The sequence below is a fragment of the Nematolebias whitei genome, chromosome 23 (assembly GCF_014905685.2).
Source record: "Nematolebias whitei isolate Nwh7 chromosome 23, NemWhi1, whole genome shotgun sequence".
Lineage (NCBI taxonomy): Eukaryota > Metazoa > Chordata > Actinopteri > Cyprinodontiformes > Rivulidae > Nematolebias > Nematolebias whitei.
Window position 1 is genome coordinate 17,958,949 of NC_056520.1, and position 12,709 is coordinate 17,971,657.

Below are 12,709 nucleotides of genomic sequence, written 5' to 3' on the forward strand. Positions count from 1 at the left end.
CTTAAACTAGAACAGATTAAATACACTTAAACTAGAACAGATTAAAGTTACAGACTAGAAAAGATTAAAGACACTTAAACTAAGACACTTAAACTAGAACAGATTAAATACACTTAAACTAGAACAGATTAAAGTTACAAACGAACAGATTAAAGACACGTAAGGTAGTGAAAAATTGATGTGGAATCCCTCTTTAGCCATTTCCAAAATCGGAAGCAAACTTCAGCTTCGTAAATGAAACCATGGATGAACACGTACCATTGATCGAACTGTGTGATCCGGTGAGTAGATGCCATGCTCTGTGTCTACTGTCAGGTCCGGCAGCACCTGTATAGGGTCTGGTCTTTGGTCTGGTGTTGGATCCATGATTTTACATTCGGTACCATCGGCTGTGAGAATAGCTAGAGCTTCCAGCGTAGCCTGTCTCTGATTCTTTTCCCAGCATCTTTCACTTGCTAGCTGGCGGCAAAGTTTAGGCACTTTGTGGTTAAAAATTATCGGCACATTTGATTTTAGCTTTCGCGGGTAACAACCACCGGTCAGCTCCTTCGTCGTCTTCTGGAAAGAAGTGCTGAGAGCACAAATGTGGGTCCTTCGGAAGTTTTGTTCTTTTGACAAATTCTTCCCATTGCGCTCTTCTTCTTTTTCATTTGGGAAGTGGTGCACACTCACCTCATTATTTCTGCCTTTTTCTGTTTTGAAATTACAGCCAACAGCGACGCAGTGTGGCATTATCTAAATTTACAAACGCAATATCATAAAAGCAACTCAGGTAATGCTAGCCTTCCCGTGTTTACTCCGTAGATTCCAGTACAGAATGGACCTAACCATGTCATCAACCCAGCATGCATTGCGCAGGAGAAAAAATGGCTCCCTCCATGGGTAAAAAAATATAACAAAAGATATAACATTTTTGAAGTAATTATTAGTTTTTACATATCACAAACAGTAATTTTTAAGTTAATAGGAAAATACAACATATTTAGGCCAACATGTTCAAATATTCATGGATCCCTTTAAGTTTATACGGATGATTTAAATGTGTTGTAGAGATGTGTTATTAATGATTTATTTGTCACTTTTGCGTGAGCAGCTGTTGGGACAGCAGAATGTAAAACAAGTTTTCCTAATAAGAAAAAAGTGATTTGTATAATCAAGTATTTTAAATGTGTTGTAACTTGTCATAAGTTACAGCAGTAGTCCTCAACCCCCGGGCCGCGGTCTGATACTGGTCCATGGTCAATTGGTACCGGGCCGCACAGAAATAATACATAACTTACATTATTTCAGTTGTATTTAGTATCTGACTTTGAACAATATTTTATTTTGGAAAATTACCAGATTCTCTCTGCCACATCCGCCTATGACTCACTCGACACAGGTCAAGATGCTAGCCACGGTCACATGGCTACCTTCTTAAAGGATCTTCTTTAAGATCTGCGACACATTCGCTAACAAACCAGGGGAATCCATCGTGTCTATGCAAGAAGATCAAATGCTGGAGATCGCAAATGACCGTGGCCTTAAAAGTATGTTTGAGACAACAACTCTGCCGGTGTTCTGGATTAAAGTTATGAGAGATCGCCACAACAGCACTGAAAACCCTGGTGCCATTTAAGACATCCAATCTGTGTGAAGCAGGGTTTTCTGCCGTGACAGCAACCAAAACAAAATTATGAATCAGACTGGACATAAGCAACACACTTTGGGTGTCATTGTCTCCCATTACCCCTCGATGGGACTGTCTCGTTGCAGAGAAACAAGCTCAGGGCTCCCACAGCATTATGGTGAGTTGTATTTTTCATGCACTTTATTTTTGTTTTTGAGGTGATTCTTAGGTTGAAGGCATGTTTAATCTTTACTTTTATGACCAGAGAGTGTGGGGTTACGATGTTAGCGCAATGTTACGAGGACGCTGCTAATAAAGTTGCATGCACAGTGGATTCACGTTTATTATTATATTTAGAAAATACAGTACAGTAGTCCCTCTGTACTTCGCGGTTCATTTATAGTGGACTCGCTCTATCACAGTTTTTCAAAATAAGATTGGACATGAGACAAACTTGGCTGATTGACGGATGAGCTGCACGATCGGCACGGAGTTTATATTCAAAATAAATTATTTTAAATTATTTAGCACCTTCTGCACCTTTGTACAGTCCATACTCCTGCTGCAGCTGATCAGCTGCTCACTGTGCAGTGCAGAGAAGTGGGCGTGGCCAAGAGCTTTTGCAGGTACGAGCAGAGGAGGCAGGGAGCTGAAATCATGACATTCTGTGCTCTTTTGGAGCGTTTAGAGTTTAGAAACATTGTTTAGAATATTGTAAGAGTGTGGGGTTTAAAACGCCTTAATATATTTCTATATAAATAAAAACAAACTACTACTTACTACTTGCACTACTATTCTTACTTTGCAGTTTTTCACTTATCGTTGGTCTTCAGGGTACGGATCCCCCACGATAAACGAGGGACTACTGTACCAGTTTTAATGCCAGTCGTATCGTTTTATTTTGTTGTATTTGTCTGCCACACCTTAAAGGTCGGTCTGTGAAAATATTATCCGACATTAAACCGGTCCGTGGCGCAAAAAATTTGGGGACCGCTGAGTTACAGGATATAATTCTGCTATGTGTATTTTATGTTTTGTAACATGTCTTACATCGCAAATTATCAAGTTATTTCAGTGTAAAGCGTTCTATCAAATTGTAAAACATTTTTTATTGTAACAAGCATCAAAATGTTTAACACTCTATGAAAATGTAATTGTAACAACTTAAATTGTATTGCATTTTACAGTTACATATTGCATTCTTTCTTAATGTCTTGTAGCAATGTATCATATTGTATAAAATAGAAAATATTGGTCTATTGTATTATATAGTACAGTATCATTTTAGAACAATAAATCAAACCATAATTATAAAATTGTAACATAACATTTAATTGTAATTTATTGTATCAAACGCAGTGCATCAGAAGTTATGTAAAGCAAAACATAATATAATTTTTGATTTGCCTTCGAAAATCAGGAGCGTCCCAAGACATCATAAATAAATAAAATAAAACATCTAAAAAACAATTTTTCTTTTCATTAATAAGCTTAACAAATAGATGAAAGATACTTAAAGGTTTTTAGGCATTTCACACAGTGAAATAAATAATTAAAACAGCTTTAAAGCTAGCAGCAGAAGCTAAAGTCTCACCATGAAGCAGATGAATTTCCTCTGTTCCTCCAGGAGCTAGCAGGCCGACTCTTTGAACCGGCAGCCCTGAAACGGTTCTCTCCACCTCCATCAACAGAGTTGGGAGAGTCTCTCTGTAGTCGTACAGGACCACAATCACTCCGGCTTTTACACCGCTCAGAACCAGCTGGATCAAAGGGGAAAAAAGAAGGGGAAAATATTTTAATACTGATTTAGGGTCGTCTGTTCATTCCCTACTACACGAAAGAAAAATATAGTTTGAACCTCGTATGCTGGGATTCTGTTGGAGACGAGCAGCAAGAGAGCAGCAGGACTACAGTTAGAGGTTGTGTGAGCAGCTGCAGTTCTGGAGGTGAAGGATGACAAAACTCCTTTGGCTTTAGAGAGACTTTCACTGAAGGGAAACATACGAATCACTGCATGTAATAGTATACCTTGACAGACAGATTAAGAGGGTTAGCAAAAAAGCACAAGTAAATGTCAATCTCTTCAGACTCATCAGAAACTTCTGCAAAATCTCAAGAACCTATGGACAATTTTAATGAAGCATTTAAAATAATGATTGGATGCACATCTATAACCCATAAATTCTTCGAGTCAAACCTATTTACGATGGCTGCAACGGTAAACTGGCTTCAGAAAAAACAGAAATGGCTAAAACTCTGTCAGTGTGACAAAAAATGAGCCAACACCAGGTGCGATAGAAGCTATGTGTAATTGTCAAATTCAAGCACTAACTGATCAGACAAAATCATTGTTTAAAACATCAATGATTTTCCATGAACATACGTACACGTGTATGGTATTTGTGCAGCCATGGTGAGTTTAATTGTTTGGGAGCGTCAGTCCAACAAAATGCTAACCTCTTTTTGTGTTGTCTGCTTAAAAACCAAGATCAAAGTGTATTCAACCATAAAAATGCAGTAATATTTAGTATTTACTACACTTGTCATGTTGGATACAAGGATTTACTAGAGAAATTGCATTTCATGTGAAAATACATTGTGAATGCTTATTGCAGAAGAACTTGCTGAAAAACAGCTGAACTTGACTGAAAAACATGCTGAAATGAAAGAAGAAGAATAAATTAGCAGAAAGCAAAAATAATATTTGCTGAGTTCTGTTTAAAGATGCAAAAATGAGCACAAAAAGTGAACATTTTCTGAAAAGAGCTGAAATTGGCAACATAAAAAATGCTGAAAAGTAGCTAAAAAGGCTGAAAAAAGCTTAAATTACCAGCTGGATGTGGAAAGAGCACATTTTTGTTGAATTAGGCTGAAAAAAGTAGAAAGGAGTGCAAAAAAATGTGGAAATAACTGGGAAAAATTAGCATAAAACAGCTAAATAGTAGCTGAAAATTTTGAAACTAGCAGAGATCAGCTGGAAGGAGCATAACAAGCTGAAATTAGCAGAAAGAAGTTAATTACCGGTAGACTGAAAGTAGCAGAAATTACCACTAAAACTTGAATTTATCTGAAAACAGCTGAAAAATGCTAAAAAGGTAGAACAAGCTTAAATTAGCAGAAGAAAGCAGAAAGAACATGTTTGCCCAATTAGGCTGAAAGATGCAGAAATAAGCACAAAAAGTGGAAATGATCTGAAAAAAGGTGAATTTAGTAAAAAAAATTAAAAAAAATTAAAAAACCCAGCTGATAAGTAGCCAAAAAAGCAGAAAGAAGCTTAAAATGCCAGAAGGAAGTCAAGAGAGTACATTTTTGCTGAATTACGGTGAAAAAAGTTTAAATGAGTGCAAAAAAAAATGTGGAATTAGCTTAAAAGGCTAAAATTAACATAAACCAGCTAAATAGAACAGCAGCTGAAATAGTAGAAAAAGCTGAAACGCATAAATAAGCTGAAAAGAGCTGAAATTAAAAGCTGAAATGAGCAGAAAGAAGTTAGAAGCACAAAGTTAGAAGCACAAAATTCTTGTGCTTAGCAGAAATAATGTAAAAGGATCACAAAACAGCTGAAAAAAAACTGCTGAAATTAGCTAAAACTAGCTGAATAAAAGATTAAATTTGCATAAGGAAGCTGAAACAGAACAAAATGTGAAAGGAGCAGTAAAAGGTTGTAAACAGATCTAAAGATTTGGAGATAAAATGAACTCAATTCACTTTCTATGAGGAAAAAATGGCAGAAAAGGCTAAATATTTCAAAAATCTAAAGCTGCACCAATACCAAAAATCATAGCACTTTTTTCCTGAACGAGCTGAACATTTTGATATACGATTTGCTGAAATAGCACAAAAAGTATGGAACGAGAAAGATGCTGAAAAACGAACAAAAAATAAAAAAAGGATCACAGCAGTGTGAATGCTTCATAAACATTGACACTATGCAACAGGAAGACAATCACCTGTTAACCCTGGATGTCTTCACTCTCTCCAAGCTCTGAGCTCCTTCCACAGTTTGTTTCTTGTCCACACTGAAACAAATGCTGGAAGATTGAGCTGCCTTTGACTGCCAGCACAGAGAAGGCCAAGAACTGGACGTTAACCCGGAGCTGGACCTTCCTGCATGCATACTTCCACCTCTGGATCCGTCAGGTTTTGCGTAGCCCCATGGTCTCCTGCTACTCATGGATAATCCTGTAGATATGATGTGATAAGGAATGCATTGAGAAAAACCATGTCTAGACCACTGCACAGAGAATTACTGACCTAACAGTAACATGCAGACTAAGACAGAACTGCAAAGTTTAAAAATCAGGTCAAAACCAAAAATGATCATTCTTCAGATCATTTTCATTAGGACTCACTCTTCTCCACCTGAAGCACATCTCTGATTTTCTGCCTGATCCTCCTTTCCTCACTCCTCTCTTCTTCCTCCTCCATCAGCCCTGGGCTCTGCTGGTTTAAGGTTCCGTACGGCTTGGACGCCTCCCGTGGCGTGAGCCAGGAGACGCAGGACACATAATGGTTCTTCCAAGCTCCATACTCTTTTTCTCCAGGAGTGTAGGGAAGGAACCAGCCTCTTCTGATGCAGCGGTCGGCCCAAAGACAGTCCTGGAGAGATCCACAGGTTTTGTTATTCACAAAAAAAAAACTCAATTCAAATGCAGATTTGGGACCGCTCACCTGCTCTGACAGGATCCTCCAGTGCCAGCTGACCTGAGCAGCGCTGCAAAGTTCTCGAGGGGATAGGAAGGACATGACGTACAGGGATAAAAACCGGGGAAGTATCGCCGTGAAGTCTGCGTGAGTTACAGGAACCGTCTCAATGAGTAGATCTCTGCAGTACCTGCTCAGATGGTCGAAGATTTTCAGTGTGGTTTTCCAACGAAATACAATGAAAACAAGGTCCAAATTGCCTTACTTGAGCTGCGACTTGGAGCCACGAGAGAGCAGAGAGTGCAGTAGGTGTTTCCTCTGAGTGTCGGTCCACAGGTCGAACCAGTGCAGCACAAGATTCACCCGCTCCTCAAATAACTGGGCAGAAATAACATTGAATTGCACCGCTCGGGGTGGCTGCATGTTGGAGTAGCTCTGTTACATTCATTGAGAGATTTTGCTTTTGCAAACTTTAATTCCTCTTTTTCTGGATGTAAATCGCATTTTTTGTGATGATTGTTTCCTCTGGTATCAAATGCTGTGCAGATGGAAGGATTTTTACCAAAACTTTTTTTTAGTTTTGGACATTTGTTATCGTGCGTAACAATAACAACAAGGTGTTTTTTTTTTTTTTAGAAACGGGAGCAGTTGAACAACATCACAAAAGCTCAAATAACATCTCAACTACAGCCCCAAATCTCAAATGAGTTGAAAAGGAGGTGCCATAGATGCACTCCCGTCTCCATGCCGGCTGTGCTTGAGTGCCTGACCGCTGACATCCTAGAGCTAGCAGGAAACACGGCTCGTGACAGCAGAAGGACAGGATCGTCCCCCGGCACTTGCAGCCAGCTGTTCGCAGCGACATGGACCTCGGGAGGCTGCTGGGAGGAGTGGCTTCCACTCAGGTTCTTGAGATGGCTCTGGGAGGAGTTCTGCCCAGCATTCGGGCAATCCTGCTGCCCAGAGGAACCGCAAGGCCATTCTAGTCAGGGTGAACGGAATGGAGGGCATCAGTGGCCAGTTTCTTCTGATCCGCTGTGGGACTGACCTTTACAAGAGATCTTTCCTGCCTACAGCATCTTCAGCATCTATAACATCTCTTAATGAAACGAAGATAAAAGCATTTAATTTCCCTTTGGGGATTAATAGTCTTTTTGAATTTGAAATAAACAACAGAATGCACACGATCTGAAACACAATGTTGGTGTCTCTCGATTTTAATTTTCAGATCATTAGTGACAATAAACAAGCACGTATTTAGGAAAAAATACATTTCATTTAGGTGAATATTTGACCAAGCTGAAACAAGACAATATTGCTTATAACTACAGATCTAATTCTTCATTTGCTAATTCGTAAAAGTTTTTTCAGCTAATTGGTCAGTATTTTTTGAAAAAATAAATAAATAAATAAATCTGAAGTCAGCTACTTTTCTAATGAACAAATTATTCATTCATCCATCTATTCGTCTATTATCTGCCACTTGTTCCGGAGTTGGGTGGCAGCTTGGTATGGAGCACCACACATCTCTTTCCACCGCCACCTCTTGCTGGAGGATTGTAATGTAGATTATATGGGAACACCCCCGAGGAACCCTAATGAGTTTAAAGAGCTGTTCCAATGTTCTACTGTTTTTAAAAGAAGCTGGTTGTGGCTAGTCTTTTAAAAGTTTTTGATGTATGTACTTTATATGTTGTCAATAAAACAGGTCTCTCTTGAAAATCAGTCCTCATGACTCAATGAGAATAATCTGTATAAATAAAAGGTTGAATCAATTATTGCACGTTTTGCTTAAAGTCTTGAATTGATTTTTGTGGAGTCAAGACCACAAGTAGCTTATTAGGGGAAAACTGGTGGTATAAAACATATCCCATGTAGTTTATTAAAAAAAATAAGTGCCTGTTTATTTAAAGTAATCAAATAATGTATTTTGAAAAACACAGCGGCGGAAAATGTTTATAATAGAACATACAGTGAGGAAAATAAGTATCTGAACACGCTGCGACTTTGCAAGTTCTCCCACTTAGAACTCATGGAGGGGTCTGAAATTTTCATCTTAGGTGCATGTCCACTGTGCGAGACATAAGCTAAAAATAAATAAAAAATCCGGAAATCACAATGTATGATTTTTTAAATAATTTATTTGTGTTACACTGCTGCAAATAAGTATTGAACACCTGTCAATCAGCAACAATTCTGGTCCTCAAAGACCCGTTAGTCCGCCTCTAAAAAGTCCACCTCCACTTCTTATTGTAAATTAGAAGCACCTGTTTGAGGTTGTTAGCTGCATGAAGACACCTGTCCACCCCACACAGTCAGTAAGACTCCAACTACTATCATGGCTAAGACCAAAGAGCTGTCCAAAGACACCAGAGACAACATTGTAGACCTCCACAAGGCTGGAAAGGGTTACAGGGCAATTGTCTAGCAGCTTGGTGAAAAAAGATCAACTGTTGGAGCAATTATTAGAAAATGGAAGAAGCTAAACATGACTGTCAATCTCCCTCGGACTGGGCCTCCATGCAAGATCTCACCTCGTGGCGTATCAATGATCCTAAGAAAGATGAAGAATCAGCCCAGAACTACACGAGAGGAGCTGGTCCATGACCTGAAGAGAGCTGGCACCACTGTTTCCATGGTTACTGTGGGTAATACACTAAGACGTCATAGTTTAAAATCATGCATGGCACGGAAGGTTCCCCTGCTTAAATCAGCACACGTCCAGGCCCATCTTAAGTTTGACCATGACCATTTGGATGATCCAGAGGAGTCATGGGAGAAAGTTCTGTGGTCAGATGAGACCAAAATCAAACTTTTTGGTTTTAATTCCACTCGCCGTGTTTGGAGGACGAAGGATGATGAGTACCATCCCCAAAACACCATCCCTACTGTGAAGCATCATGCTTTGGGGGTGTTTTTCTGCACATGGGACAGGATGACTGCGCTGTATTAAGGAGAGGATGACCGGGGCCAGGGCAGCACGGTGGCGCAACTGGTAGAGCTGCTGCCTCTCAGCGAGAAGGTCCTTGGTTCAAACCCCGGTCCAGGGGCCTTTCTGGGTGGAGTTTGCATGTTCTCTCCGTGCATGCGTGGGTTTTCTCCGGGTACTCCGGTTTCCTCCCACAGTCCAAAAACATGCATGTTAGGCTGATTGGTAACTCTAAATTGTCTCTAGGTGTGAGTGAGAGAGTGAATGGTTGTTTGTCTCGTTTGTCTCTATGTGGCCCTGTGATGGATTTGCGACCCGTCCAGGGTGTACCCCGCCCCTCGCACAGTGATTGCTGGACATGGGCACCAGCGACCCCCGTGACCCAAAATGGAATAAACGGGTAAAGATAATGGATGGATGGATGACCGGGGCCATGTACTGTGAGATTTTGAAGAACACCCTCCTTCCCTCAGAGCATTGAAGATGGGTCGAGGCTGGGTCTTCCAACATGACAATGACCCGAAGCACACAGCCAGGAGAACCAAGGAGTGGCTCCGTAAGAAGCATATCAAGGTTCTGGAGTGGCCTAGCCAGTCTCCAGACCTAAACCCTATAGAAAATCTTTGGAGGGAGCTCAAACTCTGTGTTTCTCATTGACAGCCCAGAAACCTGGCTGATCTAGAGAAGATCTGTGGAGGAATGGTCCAAAATCTCTGCTGCAGTGAACCTGGGGAAAAACTACAGGAAACCTTTGACCTCTGTAACTGCAAACAACGGCTACTGCACCAAATAATAACCTTGATTTTCACAGGTGTTCAAATACTTATTTGCAGCAGTAACGCACAAATAAATTATTTTAAAAATCATACATTGTGATTTCCGATTTATTTATTTATTTTTTTTTAGATTATGTCTCTCACAGTGGACGTGCACCTAAGATGAAAATTTCAGACCCCTCCATGAATTCTAAGTGGGAAAACTTGCAAAGTCGCAGCGTGTTCAAATACTTTATTTTCCTCACTGTATTTGAAACAAAAAGAAAATTCTTGGCAACGATGACGTCTGTTCCCAATCAATATCAGAATACAGATCGTTCCAAAAAAAAAAAAAAAAAAGACTGAAGCAGGTTTACTAATATTATTCTTTTGGATTATTTCTCTAATATTTTTATTCCCAGTTTTAATACTAAGGGTCTGAGTTTCCAATCAATATCTCTGGAAACAGAAGATATTGGACTTGGGCTCTATCAGCTGTAGATATGAGGAATATAAACCTGCTGGGATGACGTCAAAAACAACAGCAAAGTGTTCAGGGGTTACAGGGATGTTACATTCAGAAAGAAATTCACCATACCTACACATTTGTCCATCATTGTAAAATGTTTTACAAATATCATAATCCACCCAGTTCTAAAAAAAATATATGATTTATGCTTAACATCTTGGGTGTTCCAAATAAGACAGTTATGTACAGCACTTCAGTAATTTGATGCTTGGTGACGTCATTCCACCTCCACTTTGCACGTACAATAACCGAGAGCAAAACATAATAAATGTCCACACTTAGAGACATTTTAAGATAAACACAGGTGATGTTAGCAGACTATGTTCTTAATAACAGACATGTTTCTAAAGTCATTGTGTTGCTATAGTTTTAACTCATTACTACTACTCGGTAGTGATATTCACTATCGGCAAGTACCTAAAGTACTTGCTCGATCTGGAGAAAAAAAAACAAACTCAGGACACCCTAATTTTAACTTTAACAATAAATTAGTTTAAAATGAGCAGCGCTGGATTTATTAAAATATATGTATTTACCTGAGCATGACCTGAAGCTGCGCGCGCGCACCTGTTTCATATCAGCTTAATTAGCCAGAGGCTACTGCACCGTCGTGGTGCGTTCAAGGTCTGAGTGAGAATCTGACCTGCAGGTTGCGCTGCTTGTCGTTCAGCGGGGTCCAGCTGCTGAAGCGGGTCTCTGCCTTCAGTTTGGGGGGTCTCTGCGGCTCGTAGTCCGTCCCGTGGAGCTGCCACAGCTTCACCGAGTGGGGGGTAGATTTCAGGTTCATGTTTTCAGAGTTGTACGATTATTTTTTAAATAATTCTCTACACTAACAAGGTAAAACTGCGCGGCTCTCTGCAGCCTGTAGCCTTAGAAACGCATCAACAAAGAGGACATTCCTCCACACAGCAGCACCCATCAGACCTGAACATGACTCATTAACAGCGCTCCTTAAAGGGACAGTTCAGATCTTTTAAAGTGGAGTCCATAGGAAGGGTTATACAGAGGGGTCCGATACATTTTTCATTTTAAAACCACTTTTCCAGAGACTTTCTGATTACTTGGGGTCAGTTAGGAGCCATTGTTTACATCAAGTGTATGTAGACTTATTGGTGCATTTTTTTTTATTGTGTATGCCTTAAAATTTGTGAAAAGATCATGTGTACGGGCGGTACGGTGGCAGGAACATGCATCTACTTTATTCAAAATTTTCTGGGAGAGGACCCTCAGAACCCGTGGTGTAGTGGTCTACGCGATACGCACTAGAAAGGCTTAAGAATTTCAGTATACCCAGTTAAAAGTGCCCATTGATACATATCATTAGTGTCAATATGTTAAACGCTTCCGTAACACTATCTGTATGCAGCGCTTATTACATTCGCTTATCCAACAAATGAATGTATAATTCTGTATTTACTACTTAAAACTTGAACATGTTTTGCTTTGATACCGTTTTATAAATTCTATAACATGTTTTTAATACAAAGCCAACTGTTGTACAAAGTTTTACAAAGACTTTTCTTTTTACGCAAACCTATTCTGCCTCCACATGATTTTATCACTGATTTTAGTTGATTTTATTATTGATTTTAGTTGATTTTATCACTGATTTTAGTTGATTTTATCATTGACTTTAGTTGATTTTATCACTGACTTTAGTTGATTTTATCACAGATTATAGTTGATTTCATCACAGATTTTAGCATTGATTTTAGTTTATTTTATCACTGACTTTAGTTGATTTTATCACAGATTATAGTTGATTTTATCATTGATTTTAGTTGATTTTATTATTGATTTTAGTTGATTTTATTATTGATTTTAGTTGATTTTATCATTGATTTTAGTTGATTTTATTATTGATTTTATCACTGATTTTAGTTGATTTTATCATTGACTTTAGTTGATTTTATCACTGACTTTAGTTGATTTTATCACAGATTATAGTTGATTTTATCATTGATTTTAGTTGATTTCATCACAGATTTTAGCATTGATTTTAGTTTATTTTATCACTGACTTTAGTTGATTTTATCACAGATTATAGTTGATTTTATCATTGATTTTAGTTGATTTTATCATTGATTTTAGTTGAATTTATCACGGATTATAGTTGATTTTATCATTGATTTTAGTTGATTTAATCACAGATTATAGTTGATTTTATCATTGATTTTAGTTGATTTTATCACAGATTTTTATCATTGATTTTAGTTGATTTTATCACGGATTATAGTTGATTT

General features: G+C 38.7%; 1 protein-coding gene across 1 annotated transcript in view; it reads right to left on the bottom strand.

Moving 5' to 3' along the window:
• Positions 1–11,318, bottom strand: part of LOC119428663 (epithelial cell-transforming sequence 2 oncogene-like) — a 30,341-nt gene extending 19,023 nt beyond the window's left edge. The window contains exons 1-7 of the mRNA XM_037696333.1: positions 11,110–11,318; positions 6,519–6,631; positions 6,281–6,443; positions 5,962–6,208; positions 5,560–5,791; positions 3,468–3,549; positions 3,204–3,369 (exon numbers count right to left, since the gene is read on the bottom strand). Of these exons, the coding sequence (XP_037552261.1) occupies positions 3,204–3,369; positions 3,468–3,549; positions 5,560–5,791; positions 5,962–6,208; positions 6,281–6,443; positions 6,519–6,631; positions 11,110–11,253 (1,147 nt within the window). The 5' untranslated portion in view covers positions 11,254–11,318. The remainder of the gene's footprint in view (positions 1–3,203; positions 3,370–3,467; positions 3,550–5,559; positions 5,792–5,961; positions 6,209–6,280; positions 6,444–6,518; positions 6,632–11,109) is intronic.
• Between the last annotated feature and the right edge of the window lie 1,391 nt (positions 11,319–12,709).